This window comes from Pseudopipra pipra, chromosome 1, assembly GCF_036250125.1.
Source record: "Pseudopipra pipra isolate bDixPip1 chromosome 1, bDixPip1.hap1, whole genome shotgun sequence".
In the NCBI taxonomy this organism is placed as follows: domain Eukaryota; kingdom Metazoa; phylum Chordata; class Aves; order Passeriformes; family Pipridae; genus Pseudopipra; species Pseudopipra pipra.
The window spans coordinates 141712558-141730592 of NC_087549.1; the positions used below are offsets into that span (position 1 = coordinate 141712558).

The window sequence follows — 18035 nt, forward strand, 5'->3', positions numbered from 1 at the left end:
AATTTACCCCCAAACTGGTAAACTACCACTGTGGTGGACTACCACAATATCTTCCCCACATTAAATAGAAAACCTCTGGTCATAAAGAAAATGTTTATATTATTTTTTAGACAAAGTTAGAGATTTTCTAAAACGGGGAAAGAGAAGCCTATATCCTATATCCTATATCCTATATCCTGATGTTAAGCAATATTAAGTCATTTAGGGACACATTTACCTTTGTTCCTCTCCATGCTGCATGTCAAAAATATCACAGGTTCAAGTTGGTGAGTTTAAGATGGTCAAGGACACAAAGACCCAACAAAACCAAAAAGAAGTCTTCCACATCCACCACAACAGGCAAACAAAGGTGACATATGCATTAGGATGTTACCTAGGTATGTTGCCTGGGTTGTTCTCAGTGACTTCATACACAGAGATGGCTCTTCAGCTAAGAGTCTTCCCACCTCGTTCTCCTGTGCATTGCAATGCTAAGTAACAATAACCCATCACCTACACTCGCTTTGGAGGAAGCTGTGAGAGTTACCACTGTTGTCATCATACAGTTCCCACTTTTTTGGGAACACAAGCAAGTTGTTCACTGTCTTTATCATAGAATTTTCAACAAAATTAGAGTATTTGTCACATGTTTAAAAGATCCTAATTTAGGATATGTAATTTATTAAAAGGCAACGCTGATTCATTCAATTATATTAAACAAGATAAGCACGTGAATTTACATAATTGTATCACGTTGCTAGATCAGATTGAACAGGATTTAAATGATCAGTTAGGATGTATATCTCGATACAGAACTGTCTCGGCTAATGTAAGTGGCAAAAGGGCTACTATTGTAAAGTGTGCATATCCCTCCTTTTTTACTGTGAAAAGACATAGCTCTGCCTTTTATGAAAATAATCACACTGATATTGTTTCAGAGAAAATACCATTTACAAGGTTACACGTTCTCTCTAAATTATTTATTGTTAGTATGCATTTTATTCTGATTTTCCTTGAAAATTCCAGATTAATTGATATCGCCTTTGAGGCAAAAAAATTCAAGTAATAACTCACAGAGTCAAGGGTCTAAACACACAGCAAAGAATGCTATCTGCATAGATGACAGATGGCTGAAGAAGTTTAGAAATGAAATAAACATCAATGAACTGAAAACAGGGATAACAGCAAGGGCAGAAATGTGGAGACAGAGGACCCTGTCTTCCTCTCTGTCTGCTCCCAACCAGCTCAGAAACAGCACCAGTCAGCCAACCTTCCCAGATTTGACAGGCTCCACACTTACCCACGGCTGCTCAAAACTGTAAGTACGTCTCCTGTCCTCTACATCCTCATCTTGCTTTGCTTGCTGAAACTCTTGTCTCAGGCGCTGTATCCGGTCGTGGTTGTTAGGAGTCGACCTGTTGCTAAAAGAAAGAGGATGGAAATGATCAATACACGTGGGAAGTCCCACCTGTGACTGAGACTTCTTAACGTGGGACTGCTACTACAGCACAGGACTACAGACTCAGAGATAATTTACAAGCATTTAGTACAAATATATTTAGTTTTTAAAAGATTATTAATGTTGTTTGACTTATAAAGAAACTTCTGATGTTGTAAAGATAAGACAAATGAGGATATTTCTAAAAATCATCCAAAGTTGTTGGTGTCTCTTTAGTATATATCAGTCTTAGAAATGAAGAGGACTAGACGCACTAGTGTCAGATGTAACATAAAGAGAAATTAAAAGTCCTAGTGATCTCTGTTACTGAGTAAACATGAAAGATACTTTCCCCTAATCAATAAACTGTAGGTAGTACTGTCAGATCTTTATTCACATCAAATTAATTACAAAGTCTGAAGGCTCTACCTATATAAAATTTGGTTATTTTCCCCAATCAATAAGAGTCTATCATCCCTTAGTTCTTTTTTTAACAAGTCTTTTAAATTTATCAGTCTGAAACCATTAAAAGGCTCGGGGGTCAGTAGCAAGCAATCCCTTTGACAGCGCCCTAGGCAGGAATGCATCTGGGCAGCAAAAGAGTGCTGGCCTCAGCCCCACAGATCTTGGCTGAGGAGGGCTCAGACCCTGAGGTACCACTACAAACCAGCACACCCAGAACCTTGAACCCTTGAAAACCATCAATTTTTCATAGTGTCTGGTAATCCACTCTTCACAGCCCAGGTGTATGTGAAATCACAATGAAAAATGCACAGGAATGGCTTATTTCAGGGAGCAGGGGGGAAATGGATATTTATTAATTGCGTTGACGTTTCTCCAGCTCTGCAGCTCCCACCTGACCTCTATAACTCCACTGTATTTCAAACATGTTAATGTGGGAATCATAGGAAGCCTGACAAACAAATAGGTTATATCAAGACTAACCAGAAGCATTTTAATCTTTTATTATGGACTCCTTGTGCCCTGCATTTCATTGTTTGTTTCAAAAGAGCTGATGAAGAATGGACAGCTATTACTTTGTTTCAAAAGAGGAGTCTGCAGAGAGACAATGGAAAGCAATTCCATAGATTTCTGTTCTTGGACACAGGGTACAATAAAACAGAGTGAATTTATATCCCGTGTCTTCTCTCGTATAAAAAGAGACAGTTCTAGACTCCATTTGTGGCTGTTTTCGGTGTCTTGTGGGACTGGTAGGTGCAAGGGATTGGAGGTTGTAGATGTTTGAGACGTTACCTCCCACTCTTTTCAGTGCCATTAAATAGAGTTTATCAGTGCTTGGTTGGCCAGACAGAAAAACTAGTATGGCTCTAGCAAAGGCTAAGTTTTAAAAGGTTTGGGTTGATTATTTTTTTTTGTTGGCACCAAAGGCAAAGAAAAGGAAGGAATTTAGAGAAGTGTTTTCTTCCATGCTTCCCCCCCCCAAATGAGAGCTTTAAGAAATGCTTTATTTGTAGAGTAAGTCAACTTCTATGTGCAAATTACCCTTTTGAAAAGTACAATTAAAAGAAAGCTTTATTTAGAACAGGTGGAAATGAAACACTGGTAGTTTCAAAATTTCCACATCATTGTACATGTGTTGCTAATTTTATTTCCTTAATTCAATTTAATTTTGTGAAAGCGCTTATCTCCATTTACTGTTTTATATTATGTAAATTTATTCCTTATTGTCAAATTCTGCCCAGCTTTAGTATGCAGCTCCTTGGTTTTTTTCCCCCATGCATTGCTATACACTGCACATTGTAAATGGATTCATCAAAATCCAGTGCATGACGTACAAACTACTTTTAAACGGTCTGTTGGTTTTTAAAACGGGCATTGTTAATCCAACAAACAAGTAGTCCAATGCTTTCTACACAGATAAGTGTTTTCTGCACAATAAATTGCACTTAAATGTAGCAAAATACAGTAAGTATTAGTATTTCAGGTATAATAATATATGTTTGAAAGAGAAATGCTGTTGAATTTCAGTGCAAAAATTACTAGAAAAGCAACATAGATGGACACCTTGATGTAGTCAAGATAATGGGTAAATAATCTGTCTTTCATAATCAAGATTGTTTCGAACTCTAAGGGATTACAATGCAAAAGTGGCACTGAAGCAGCTATGCAATGGCAAACAGAAGGTAAACCCCCAAAGTACTGCACTAAATCCTGTGCATTATACAGAACAGACATACTGTACCAGCCCCAAAATGGGCTGCTGGAAGGGTTATTACAGATATGAGGACTTCTCCACATTTTGTGATAGATATTCAATGAAACGATTACATCAAAAGAGGAATAGCAAGCAAATGCAGTGTCCATGCCATGAAGCCAAAATGTATGTCTTTTTCTGAACAGCAAAGGCATGAATTTGACACTCTCTACACTGCAGAGACGGAATAACAAAGGACAAGGAGGATCCTGGGAATTATGATTAACTTGTCTCCAGACCTAAGAACTTATTCAAATGACAAAAAAAAAAAAAAAAAAAAAAAAAAAAGAAAGAAAAGAAAAAAAAGAAGTCAAGCTGATTTAAGAAAAGTTATTCAAAGTTATTAAAGGTTTGATAATGGCAGAAGAGATAAATCTTTTAACAATATTTCTATTTTATCTGAAAAGCAAGGGACATGACCCAAATTTAGAAAATTGCAAAAGAAGTGAATTATGAAAAGGACTATTTCACAGAAAAGCAAGAGTAAAAATTAGAAAAAGGCACTTCTGTATCCACTCAAATTTCTTTGTGCTCAAAATGTCTGGGAGAAACAGAAAGTGACTTCAAATCAGTCATTCTGTAATAAAAAAAAAATTACATATTTTCATTTAGAAGAGGAAAACGGAAAAGGCAGGCAGCTAAGGAGGGGCTAAGATACTTTTCTTAAAAGATTAATCGAGGGTTTAGACTATATCTCAGATTGGCATCCTTTTGCTTCCATTTTCATTTCAACCTTATTCTGATTCTCTAGGTCAAATTACATCTGCCCTAACCTTCTCACTAGCAAGGGTTTGCACATCTCTGTCCTGGCCTGCCATGCTGTCTCCTGTTTCTTTTCATGCCTCTCTTTATCCAGTTACTTTCATCATCAGTGCTTTTTTGCTATGTTTTCTATGTCTCCCTCTGCACTCCCCCTGCACTCAGGGAACACTTGGTACACCCTCTTGATATTTCATTCAACTTCCAAGTAGTACTTCCAGAAGGAGAGAAATGCAAAAATCATAATCACAATAAGAAACTTAGAATTAAAATTTTGGAGGCAACAGTGCAAACCTAACTTCATTCCTCTTCAGGTCCTGAGATATTCTGCTCTATCTACAACTCTTTATGGAAGTCACATCATTATCCCTTGGGACAGAGCTAAACAAATTATATCTTGTGAGAAGTGTCCTTAGCCAGTCTAAAGCAAAATGAATTTTGACTTATTGGATGAATTGACCCAAGAGAGGTAGGGTCATATCAACAGACTATTAGGGTGCAGCTGCAGGTGTTCCTGTTGCTTAAATTCCCTTTTGCAGATGTATGGTGCAAGTCCTCAAAAGCTCAGTTTAAATGTACCACATTTTGTTTGAGTCTTCCATTCAAATGAACCAAAAATCTGAAGGCAGATCCACCTCAAATAATTCAGGACTACTAGCAGGAAGAAAGGAATGTAACTTGAAATCCATCCAAAGTCTATTGAAGATTTGACCTATGCTAGCTTTAAACTTTTTAGCAAAACTGGAATTACAACTCTACAGTAACCACAGCTTGCCCAGACAATGCTTCCCTATGCCTACTTAATAACAGAATGCCTGTGAATTTACGGAAGACGATTAGCACCTCCTAGCATCAGATGCCAGTGACGCTCTTCTATCAAAGTGCTCGCAATATTAAATGTTCCTAAAATAAATAAAAATCGAGGAAAGGCTTTTAGGGCCAAAGTTTACTTGGGTTGCAAAGTGGCTGGGCTTTCTTGTGTCACAGCTCTACTTGGCACCCCATCGCCTTCCATCTGCAGATGGCACATTTCACAATCAATTATTTTGTGAGTGCTGCTTTAAAACACATCACCACCAGCGTGGGCTAAAAAATGCAACTGTAAGCAAGGCTTAGATTGGCCAGAGCTGTCACATATTTCCAGAAGCAAACAGTTGCAGCAATGACCATCAGAGTCGCAGATCATTAAGCAATGTCTTAGTGTGATGTCATGCACTGATGTGCAGAGTTGTATTCCTTTCAAAACAGACAGATTTTCAAGTGTGATAAAGTAGATACAAACATGCTACGGAACAGGGATGAGTGAAGCTTTGGAAAAAAAATTATTGGCCTGAAAAAGCATGGAAAAGGGTCTTAACAACATTACCAGGCAGTTGCAACATGACTGGAATAACCAAAAGGTTAGTAAACAAACAAGAGTTCTTTACACCTTGAAATCTTTTATCACACATTTGAGCTGGCAGGACCTCACTGTCCTAAGGAGCTGCTTAGATCTCTGGATAACAATTATAAACCACAGATGGATTCTTATTTGCTTCAAGCTGGTAAATAACTATCACCCATTTCTATAATACAAATTCCTTTTCATTTGGCCAGATTACTTGTGTCATTAAAAATCAAGAGCTGGATTTGAATCTACCTCTATATTTACACATAGAGAGGAGCAGCTAAAGAGTTTATTTCTATTCTGCTGAGGACTGACAATGTCCTCGGTCTGGTGGCCATGCTGTAGTTGGCAGCACATATCCTCACCAAAGTTCAGAACAAACTGAGCCTCTACAAAATTGGCCCCTTTCTTCAATGCTTGAGCAGGATGAAACAGCCCAACAGAAAGCAGAGTGGTGATAATGTAACATAAAAACTTCTGCTACATTTACTGAAACTCGAGCAGCCTCTCACCACAGCATTTAAGCCCAAGCAGATGGATTTGTCTGTTTCAGATGGCCCTTGAGGGTGAATAAGCAGAAACTGTCAAGTTGTTTCAAAAAGTCACGGACATGAAACAAAATGGAAGTATGCCCTTTACCAGCCTTAAAGTTATCACCATGTTCCAACGCACAGTCTGCTGGTTTGTTCACTTTAAACAGATTTGTTAATCATCAGTGACACAGATGACTGTGCCCACACACAGGGGGCCGATGAGGGCTGAAGAGCAACAGAGTTTGCACCGTCTCCTTCCTGCCACAAGCTTGCCAGAGCACGTTGGTCTTTTCCTATTATTTTGTTCTATGGCTTATTTTTTGACATCTAAATACCACTCCTCAAGCTTAAATTAGTGTAACCAATTTGGCTGGTCCTCTCCTTCCAGTGTGCCCCACATATGGTCCTTCTCTGAGACATCAGGGAATAGATTTTTCATGAACACATGGATATTAACACATATAGACATGGTACACAAACAGGAGCACCCATGGATGGCAGGCGCTGTAGAAAAGAGCTGTTGCATGATTACCAAATTGCTATAGTCAGTCTGAGAAAAAAATGAGCTGAGCGACAGATCAAATTTGTTAGACTACAAATGTACCCGTAACAGGGTTGCATCCTGGAAAGAGGCATAGAAAGGCTTATCCCACACTACTTTTGTTTTTCTTAAGTGTCAAAGAATTTATTGAGAATAAGGCATAAAAAGGTAGGGGAGAGGTGTTAAAAAAAAAAAAAAATGTATCAATTACAAAACTCCAAATAAAAATAGCTTCTCTGCACAAGCTTCATTAAGTTTTATCAGCTAGTATCTTGGGTTTTTACACTCAAACCATAGGTCATAAATTCACAGTAAATCCCCCATATGTTCACCAAACACCTGAATTCAATTTCTCTTCTAGTTGTAAGAAATGGAATGTGCTGCTCAAATTAATTATGCATGCAAAGTTAGTTTCTAACAAGGGCAGCTTCTTGCATGCTGAAGGGTATGCATCCTATCTGAATTTTTTTCCCCCAGATCTCTTTCAATCTTGGCTTATTTCTACTGTTCACAAGGTTATAAAAATCATCCTCTCTTGCCATTTTGAATTTGCTAAATGAACACAGAGCATTATATATCCTTTAAAGTCTGCAGATTTGAAAGGCAGTTAAATTCAGGGATTGGCTTAATGTGACAAGCAAGATATAACATGTTACCTGTACACATACCTACATACTTCAGCATAGTAATTCCATCAAAACAGGATTTAAACTTTAGGATTTATGTCAATATGTATGCATGTGAAATCAACTCATTGGGAATTTTTATGTCATTCCAGTTTACTTTCTCAGTGGTAGTTATCAACTGCAATACCATAAAGAAGTTACACAAGTCCTCAAATGTACTCGCTTTCTTCAGTGAATAAAATTAATTTTCAGATTTTGACATTGTGTTTTGATGATCATTTTACACTATTTCAACAGAGTAAATAACTAAAAATTAAGAAGATACACCTCTCTTCTCTGGGTTAAAAAGGTAACCTCGAATGCTCTAAACTCAGCACTCGCTTCTGATGTGATGGTCATAAACAACGTGAAGAGGTGGAGCTGATGGGGAGGTCACTTCACCACAACAGTCTCTTCAAACTTTCCAGGCTAGATTTCACTTTGAGTCCCTCTGTGGCCCTTCTGTAGCAGGGCCATCATTTTACAACCAGTGAAATCTGAAGAATGCACCCAAGACCCTTTTTATTGCCACCATCACTCTTCCTTATTAGCCTGTCAGAGCCTGCACACCGGAGACAGAAATCCAGTCTTACTTTTCAGTGGAATTCTTCTACTAAAAGGAAAAGCAGAGATTTTAGGAGCTTGCTATAAACATCTGAAAACAGATACTCAGCTACTGGGTTATCACAGAGTCTATGCCTTACTTTAGAACTGTTAGATTTTGCAGGTATAAGCCAAGCCAATTTTCAGCCACACACAACTTGTTACAGCTGTTGTCATAGGGTATTGCATTTTCTGAGTCAGGGAACAAAAAAAAAAAAAAATAAGAACAGGAAAAGAAAAAAGAGAACACCACATGTAACCTAAAAAAAAATACAAAATATCTCACTGTGGATTTCTCATGAAGGTGTTAAAGAAATAGCAGAAGTACACATGGAAAGATTTAATCAATCAGGAAAGAAAAAAAAATAGAAAAGGAAAAAATACCAGTGATCAAGCAAAGGAGGAATTTGCATTTTTGATTCTAAATTAAATACAAAATTAATTCAAAGTCAGGTGGGGCGAAATGGGCTCTGAGAATCTTCCTATCCTAACTGGAACAGACAATGATGGCTCCAATGCTTTTAGGTCTGATGAACATCCACAATTAGGCATCACAGGCTATTTTGTGTCAATGTGAGGATTGCTTGGCACAGTAATACAAAGACATTCAACAAAGACCACAGAGAAGAAATCCTCTCCTGGACCTAGCTGGCCATTCCTGTGCCAGCAGAAGGGATCATCTGGAAGATCCCTAGCAGGCTTCAGGCCATGTCAGCCTTTGTTTCAGTTTAAGCTAATCCAGCTGCTTTGCTAGAAACTGCTTAGTGAGAGCTCCCTCTGCTCTGCTCTCTGGAGGAGACATGGGGGCACAATTCTTCAAGGAGCAGCTAGGGAGCAGTCACTTCTCAAAGCACGGCAGAGATCTCCAAGAAGGAACATCTGTCTGTAGCCACAGCACCACCTGTGAGGTGTGAATGTTGTGATGTAGGTATAACCCAGCTCATTCCAGCACACCTTGCACGACTCAGCTTCTGCTCAGCTTTTGCTCTGTGCTGACATTATGTTTTAAATCCTAAAATCTGCTTCAGAGCCCAACTGTAGCCAACAATGGAGTGGAGAAAAAGCATGTGTCTTTTCACGGGAGGAGTCTAGCAAAATTAAAATAGAGAGAAAAAATAAGATCCTCATTGCACCATTTGATTTGCAGGATGCATCAAAAGAAATATTCAAATTATTCAAGTGTTTCAAATTTTTGAATTTGAAAAAAGATTGAAAAAAAAAGTTATTCAAATAGCGCACTGTTACACTATATTTGTAAATGGTGAAATTTAGCAGTCTTACAATGCAAAACCCCACTTCTTTAAAAGTACTTAGGTCTTGCTTAATTCCTTGACATAAGTTATACTGGAAACCCCCAAAACATTTGACGTTGTTTTATTTCGCTATAATCACAGAAAACACTGAGCAAACAAGTACCAGGGTATTGCAACTAGCAAAACAAAATAGAATGTTTCTGACTCTAGTGAACACTTGCTTTCAATAAAAATGACATCTTATTTTAAAGTATTAATTAAACTCCAGTATCAAGCTGTACATCGCCAGAGAAACACTGATATATGGACTAAAACATCTCTTCAAAATGCCTGAACATTAAAAAAGATAATACATTACACCAAGTTCACATCCCTTCCACTGTCCTTACCAGCTGCTAACATAATTATAACTGTTTCTGTACTTTGACGGGGGGGCTATTGCATTATAAATTTCCAAATAATATTTTGATTGATTTTAGATTATATCTTACTCTAACTATAGGCTAATTTCCATGTACAAAATGAGAAGTTGTCCATCAAAAACAAACAAACAGAAATGACTTGGCCTAAGGATACCAAGGCAAGGTCAAAGCCTGACACAGTTTCCAAAATCTAAAGCTTAAGGAGAGCCTCTTTGATAGGAGCATCAGTACTAGATCAGAAATTCTATATAAAACATAGAGAAATGTGGGATCCTTGTTTTATTTTTCACACTGAATTATTTGCAACCTCTAAATAAAACTTTAAATCTGACCTTACTGTTAAGCATTTCATCATTCACTGCCTTTGCATACAATATGACTCAACCAAGAAAAAAACAAAATCAAAGCTAAGATTGATTACTTGAATTGGTGCCTAAATTCACATGACTGTTGCCTTCTTAAGAAGTTGATCACTAAGATTTATACTGATTAGCACAAAAACTAATTAAGACTTTTTAATTAAATATTATATGCATATGGAGATAAAAACCCCAACTTAGTATGATATTTTGCAAAACAACTGATTTCTGGATAAATCCTTTCAGCATTTTATCTCAAAGATGAAGATTTTAATAAATAAATGCTTTAATCATGCTTTACCACTACAGTGTCTTGATTAACTTTAAAACTGGAAATTGCCATAAAATTACAGTCATAGTCAAAAAAATAATCAATTCCAAATAAGGACAGAAAAACTAGCAACTACCTTTTATCCAAAAATTCACTTGGTTATTTAGTGAGTTAGTTGGAACTCAACTTTTACTACTTAAGATATTTTCAAGTTATTTCACTTATTTTTTCCTCTTGGAAATGTTAAAAATGTCTTTTCCCCAGTACCTTTTTCAGAGGTACTGTGCAGGATGCTCAGTAATTGCTGAGAGTCTTGCTATGCTTTGAAAAACCAGATTAGAAATCCTCAATTCTAATATTTACTGCTGTTGGGCTGCTTAGTCTCAACCCAACTGCACATTCTAGAAACTCAAAAGCATGTATTTCTCTAATTGCAGAAGAAATACAACATTTACTTGTAACACCACTTCAGTATTTAACCAAGACAATTAGCCTGATAAAGACTATAGAAAAGCTAATTTATTTACCAGGAGAAGGTAAGGCGGGATTTATCTCAACCAATTTTAATCATTTAAAAGGCAGGCATGTAGTTAAAACTACTCATCTAGACCCCTTCTAAGGGAAAGACAGAGAAATGAGTTACTCCAGAGGGCAATTCACAGCACCTGTCTTTGGATGCAATTATTCTCCCAAGAGCTCATTACTTTTCTTCATTGAGAAAGAAGAGTAGAGGGAGTAGCTCAGGATAGCTTTAGACAACTATATTAGGGCAGATGAATCCCACTCTAGGTGGCTAACTTGGGCTCAAGGTACATGAAAAATGAATCATCCTAAGAAAGTCTGGTACTAGGAATGCCTGGCAGAAGGTGCTCAACAAGCATAGCAATATAACCCAAGAGTTTAATGTTTTGGCAGAAAAACTCACTAGAATGAGACTAAGTCTCTCAGCCTCTCTGTGTTTGCATTCACATAACCACAAATGGGCACTAGCCTTCTTTAACATCCTGTATAAAGTTTATACAGTTATAAGTTCCCATTTACTTTACTATAATTTTAAGGGTTCTTTACAGAGTACACTATATTACTGTTTGTAATTCTCCTTTATGGAAATAAATGCCTAAATTTTTTAGTTTCTGAAACATACAGAAGTGTATAGCCATGCCTGAGACAAGACAAGGACTGCAACATAACCACTTTTGTGGTTAAGATCTCCTCAGTATGGCTAATTTGTATCTCAACTTTTACATTACTTCAGCAAATGCTATGCAAATGCTATAACGTTTTCTTGAGTAACATAATTGCCATATGCTTTTTAGTAAACTGAAAGAAATGAAACATATATAATAATCCCACTTAGTACATCAAATTTATTTTGCATGATATTGGCATTACATTACAAAGTTACAATAGTATTATTTCACGTTGTTATTCTTGTAGTCTTAGGTTGATAACGTTTCATTTTGACACTATAATGGCGTCTCTGGGGATTTTGATGACAATGTGTTTTGACATCATGTTAAAATATATCCAAACTGATATCACTTTATTTTGTCATCATTACCTAGTTTCATTTATATTTCTAAGATACTGCTTTATTCTGACATCTTTAATTAGAAAGATTTCAGTCCAAGTGGCAAGTGCTAAAAAGAAAAAAAGTTCTGCAGACATTAAGCATGGCTGCGTAGTGCACATTACTGACGTTCAAACTTGCAGTGGCCAGATATCCCAAAATATAACAGATTAGTCACATGGTACAGACCCTTAGATCATAAAAACATGAAAATGCCTTTTCTTCTACAGCATGGTAATAAATTTAATAAATTGTACTGTAATTCTATTTCAGACACTTGAGGCAGAAGGCCCAGCAGCAAAAACGCTGCTGCAAACCAGAACCTTCTGCTGCCGTTGGAGTGTCTGACGTGCACTCGCTTCACGAGTCCCTGTATAGAAACTAGAAATTATTTCCTGAACGCTATTAAAAAAGTGAGATTTCTAATTCATAAGCTTCACTGAAATGGAAATTGCTACATATGTGATTCTAACTAAAGAGCAGCAATGCCAGTTCCCATAACAGAGCTCTAAAATGCAATGCTGGGCTTGAGCTTTAACTGGTAGCAACCTGTCTAGACTCATTGAATCCAGCTTTGAGAATTTATGGGTATCTGAAGATCTGATTAAAGTTTCAGGGGAAGAAATAATGAATAATTTTCAGTTCTAAGCTTCTTGTTACCAGTATGAAATTCAGGGATTGATTCTGAAACACTTTGCTATAGAAATGATCTGGTAAATTATCCCTGGGCTACCAGAAAAATGCACATCATACCAATTTGAACACGTCCACTTACAGCTATATCACTCAGTTTCTTCTTTTTGTTATTTACTAGTTCTTCATTCTTTCTCTACAATGAATTACAGAACAACTCCAGGGAAATCAACACATTACATGTACTAAGAAGTATGTTTATTCAGCACAGCAGCTCAAGTTCTACTTACTAAAATGATTGCTGATAAAATCTCTAATTTTAAACATTAATGCATAAGATTTTTCTGCCATTCAAATCTGATCAAAGAGATTAAAGAATTTCTTCTTTTCCCCTCACTCTCCTAAACCATAATACTTAATAGAAATTGCTTGTATTATCTTATTTCAGAGAGCAGGCTAGAAGTGAGACAATCCCTTGATCCCAGTTCATGAATAAAGTATTTAATGGACTGCACTTGTCAAAGGACACACTAAGCATTTGATCTATACAGTAAACAAATGTCTATGAAAAACAACTCCCCAAAAGAAAAAATTGCCATTGCTACTCATTATTTAAGATATTTTCCTTCCTTCCTCTCTTATTGCAGAATGAAGACTCTGAAGGCATTGATGGGATGACAGACTCACATTGAGATGAAAACAGAATTTTTCAAACAACTGATGGCAACAATTTATATTCTGGGGAAATAGCTAGTAAGTCCACCTACAGTTCATACATAACTACTCTCCAGTAAAAGGAATTTATTGTTACAACACCAGAAAATGTATAATTACTAAACAAGCGACAGAAGGCTAACTTGTACCCTGACATTCCAATGCTCTCCACATCTTTTTTAAGAGTTTCCTCTGGGTATTTCCAGCAAAGAGGAACTTCTGCCAGCAGAAGAAAATTAAGCTACAGAACTGTGAGCCTGCATAACTATGAACCCAGCCAACCTGAAGAATTTGATACATACCTACAAAATGCTCTTGCATGCTCTCAAAAGATAAAATGAAATATTACAACCAAGAAACTGCAGCTATTACCATAAGCAATACTGGAAAGCCAGTTCCATTTAGTGCAAATTACAGACTTGTTTCTACTGGCATTGACCATTCTTCACTAGCCAAAAAACCAAGTAGGCTGAAATGTCTGAGAGGCATATATAGAAGACTATGTTAATTTTAACAAATATATTTATTTTCAAAACGTATTAAATCCATTCGTTCTAACCCATTTTTTCTACCTTAAGTTTTAAAGCTCAGTGCAGCTTCTTCAATTATCTCAAAAATAAGAATTACAATTATTTTTTTAAAAATCTTTTTCAATACAATGAGCCTTATTAATGCAATGAGCTGTTAAGTGACAGATTAATGAAATCTCAGCACGAAACTGCACTGATATTTAAGACTAATCTCTGAAATAAACTCATAGTGTAGTATTGTCTATGTAATTCAAAGGTTATATTGTAACAGGTCACACTGTATTTTTTGTCACGTGCGAATGCCAAGATCCTGTAAAGAGGGCAGGGGTACTAGACAGTGCACATCACTTGTGTAAGCACCAGCCTCCTCTGAAAATGACTTCTCCCCTACAAAAGGTAACAGAAACTCCGGGAGTATCTATGGGAAGTGTCAAAAAGAACTAAGGCAGGACATGGCTTCCAGAGAAGAGTTTATGTTGCTATGCTGCTAACTCAGATAAAGTTCATGAATTTTCCCATTTGAGCTGCACGGTAATTTACTCTCCAGGGGTAAAAAACCCAGGAATTAGAGGCTATGTAAGGAAAGAGTGATAAACATCCCTAGTAAGCAGCACCCACAAAGATCTGATTTTGCTACCCTTTTGCTATTGACTTTTCATTATTTTTGCCAGATTTCTGCATTATTAAGCACTACTCAGATAGCAGGATCCTATCCGCAGCAGACACTACACAAACTGTCTACAACTAGCCCTTAACCAAAGATTTTACAGTTTAAGAACAGATTTCCTCCTGCACAACGGAGGCATACACATTTGTGAAACAGTCCTTTTCCCCAGAACAAATGCATGCAGTAAGGGCTCAGCTCAGTGCCCACATCTCTGCTGACTGGAAAGGGAGTTGAGCTATACAGGACTACCCTTGAGACACCTAAAACCAGATGAATTAGGCATCAGAGCAGACTGCTAAAGTCAGAGTACCTGAAGGAGAATAATCACCTTAGTAATGATACTTGAAGAAATTCTATGGGATTTAGATATCATCCAATTTATGGAAAGGGTCATGTCAAAAATGCTCACTAGGTCAGGAGCTGACTATCACGCAAGATGGTGACTACAAAAAGAGCCAGCAGAAAAAATTGTGAGTGTAATAACTACAAACTCATTTTTCCTGTGTTGAGGTCAAGTACATGCTTTTTACAATCATCAGGATTGTAAAAAGGATAACCCTTTATGAGACCCTTCAGCCCCTCGCTGTCTTCCCAGTAGGAAATACGTACTCCAGCCACGCCCACACACATGGGAAGGGACGACAAAGGAAGTCTGAGCAGTTGGGGAACTGAGTTCATTTGCATCATTTTTACTGCCACTCTGATTAAGAGACAACATAGAAGTATAACCAGCTCCCCAAAACTATTCTGGGCATTTTTTCACCAAACCACACTTCCCCTTTTTGTGTACAGGTAAATGCTTCTTTTTGAGGGCTGTAAAAGCTGGCATTGAGAGAACAATACAACTCATTAGCTCATGGTACTTATTCAAAACAAGCCAAATAGCATGTCATACTACAGCTCTATTACTTGTGACCAAGTCAGGCTGCATTTTTCCAGCTTCATCACTCCTAGTAAAATACTTGCACCTGATGTAGAGCAGGCATAGAATGAGCAGAAACCAAAACTTTGGCCATTTTAATTTAAACTCTCATAATAGCAGGTCAAATTTTTGTGAACTCTTTGGTGAATTGGTTCTTTTATTAGTACCCAGTTTAATCCAAATCAGAGTCTTCTACAGAAGATTAATTAAATATTAATCAAAAGTCCAGGGCATTCTAAGCTTCTGTTCCATTAACCTAAATGTGACTCCACACAGAACCACAAGGCCTCCCCTCTCCCTCCCGCCCTATATTAAAGAAGGCTTTTAGTTTTTTCCCGTTATGGTGCAACTCCTTGTAAATGCAGACATGCTATTTGCAGTGTATGTTTAAAGGTCATGATTCTTTTTCCTTTTCCAATTAAAGCTGCTCTTAATCACAATTAAGCTTTCAAGCAACAATTAACAGAAGTCAAAACTTTTTTCCATCAATATGTTTAAGAGACGTACAGTGTATACCCTCTATTACCACTGGTGTCACTGAACTAATTATGTGATGTTAAGGTTCACCTTCTCGGGTGTAAATTTTGGTGTGAGTTGACACTAAAAAGAAACATCAATTTATTAGGAGATAAAACTTGTTCTGCAGTAATGGAACAGCTGTGTATATAAATTTATTGCAGCTTAATGTTCTCACACATAAAGCAATTAGAGCTTTCTGACAGACAGACTTGCTAAGTATAGCATGGAGCATATAGTAATATGCAGTTACAGGCACAACATATTTAAGAGTGATCATGTATATTCTGCACAGTAATATCAATTTCTCAAGCCTCTCCAACCCCTAGATGTGTTCTTAATTAACATAAACGTATGCTTATAGTCATGTGAAATTTTCCTTCTCTGTGGAGGCACTTTTTCATGCCATGTCATTTTATGCATAGACACCTACCTCTTGCACTAAATTTGGCTTCTCCTTCTGCAAGAATAGATACATCCCAGGCCTAGTTCCTTCAGGTGGGCTTAATTGTTTTGCACACAAAGGATAATGGTGTCATCACATTGCTTGAAAAAAAAATCAAAAGTAAAACCATATACATGGTATCGGGATAAGTACCTTTATTTCTGGAACCATAAAGTATGAACTCATGAGACAAGCTGTGTTCATCTAGCATCATTTCCTCTCATCATCTGCTCTCAGCTAACTTTAGTTGCTTTCAAATAGCTTCCAGGATATCTTTCCTTCCTTTCTGAGCATTATGGAGCAGTGGTGTTCCCAACTAATGGTATATAATACCTTTTCATAGCATTTTGGAAGTTTAAGAAATATTAGACCTGGAAGCAAGGATACACGGGTAATTGAGATGATAATTTTCCAATTGATGGACTAAACAATTAGACTGAATGGAGTTTCTCAAAAGACTGTTCTGAAAACAAAGTGAGAGTTCCACACAGAGTTTCATGTGTGGACGTACAAACATGCTATTTGTTTTTACTGTGGAAACTCCTAGGGGACTTCTCTTTATTTAATAGCTCAAAGCTGTTCCATGCCAAATTTTGTCACATTTCCTCATGAACAAACACATATATGTTATACAATACCTGAAACTCTTCCTGCATTTTAATAGTTTTATACTACGTCTGCCTTAGGTGTACAACTACGTGATGCCCATATCAGTTAATTGGAATTACACTATCTGAAACACCTGGGAAGAGTAACTTCTTAAACTTTTAGTTAGAGGATTAAATTAAGTGACTGGGAGATTATTATTGTAAAATAACTGCATGACTTTTTTAGGTTAAGATGCTCAAAATAGTCTAAGACAACTGCAGTGTGTTTCACAGTTTGAACTGACGCAGAAGTTCTGCTCTCTGCAGCTGAACATTCCTGTCCCAACCTTTGAGCCATGAAGCACTCATGAAGTCACATTGTTATCCAAATCAAGGAGCTGAACGAAAATTTTTTTTCTCTCTTTCTTTTCTATTCTTATCTTCTACAGGATTTGCTTTCAGGAAGACTAACGCCCTGATCCCTCTGTGAGCTCTAACACAGCGAGGGACACATGATGTGGGGTAGAGGAAAAGACAGAAGTCTGGCTTTTTCAATGGAGACTGGTCCCTAGGGTGTCCTGCACCCACTGTATATCAATAGAAGAGGGATATTTAAACCCTCAGGCAGCCTTAAGGAAGCCAGACTTAAGGTAGAATAGGAACCTAAGAAAGTAACTCTGCAATGAGAGTGTGGAAATCCACTTGGTCACATTAGGAAGACAAATCAGTGGTGAGATGTTCAGAGTCCATCTCAAATTGAAACATTAACAACAAAAGCAGAAATTTACAATCAAGGAAGATAGGCATGTACTTCCTACACATTTTATATAGTTTAAAGTGATGTGGTTATCCTTCTCTGTCAAAACAGCAGCATGAAACCCCCTTTTAAAAGAGGGAAACTGCACAGCAATACACGTAGCAATTGGAGCTTTGATGGGGCTGTTATCATCAGGTCATCAGAAATTCATGTCGTGCCAAGACAAGCAGCTTTTTCATTTCACTGTTTTTTCTGCTTTTGTCTTTGAG

General features: G+C 37.2%; 1 protein-coding gene across 13 annotated transcripts in view; it reads right to left on the minus strand.

Annotated features, from left to right (window-relative positions):
• The window catches only part of PARD3 (par-3 family cell polarity regulator), a 451653-nt gene that overhangs the window by 13822 nt on the left and 419796 nt on the right, over nucleotides 1–18035 (minus strand). For 12 of the 13 annotated variants that reach the window (XM_064637293.1, XM_064637285.1, XM_064637268.1 and 9 more), the window contains one exon: nucleotides 1280–1400. In XM_064637293.1, coding sequence (XP_064493363.1) covers nucleotides 1280–1400 — 121 coding nt within the window. Of the gene's footprint in view, nucleotides 1–217; nucleotides 235–1279; nucleotides 1401–18035 lie in introns of all 13 variants that reach the window. The other variant, XR_010425367.1, reaches the window with a different exon arrangement.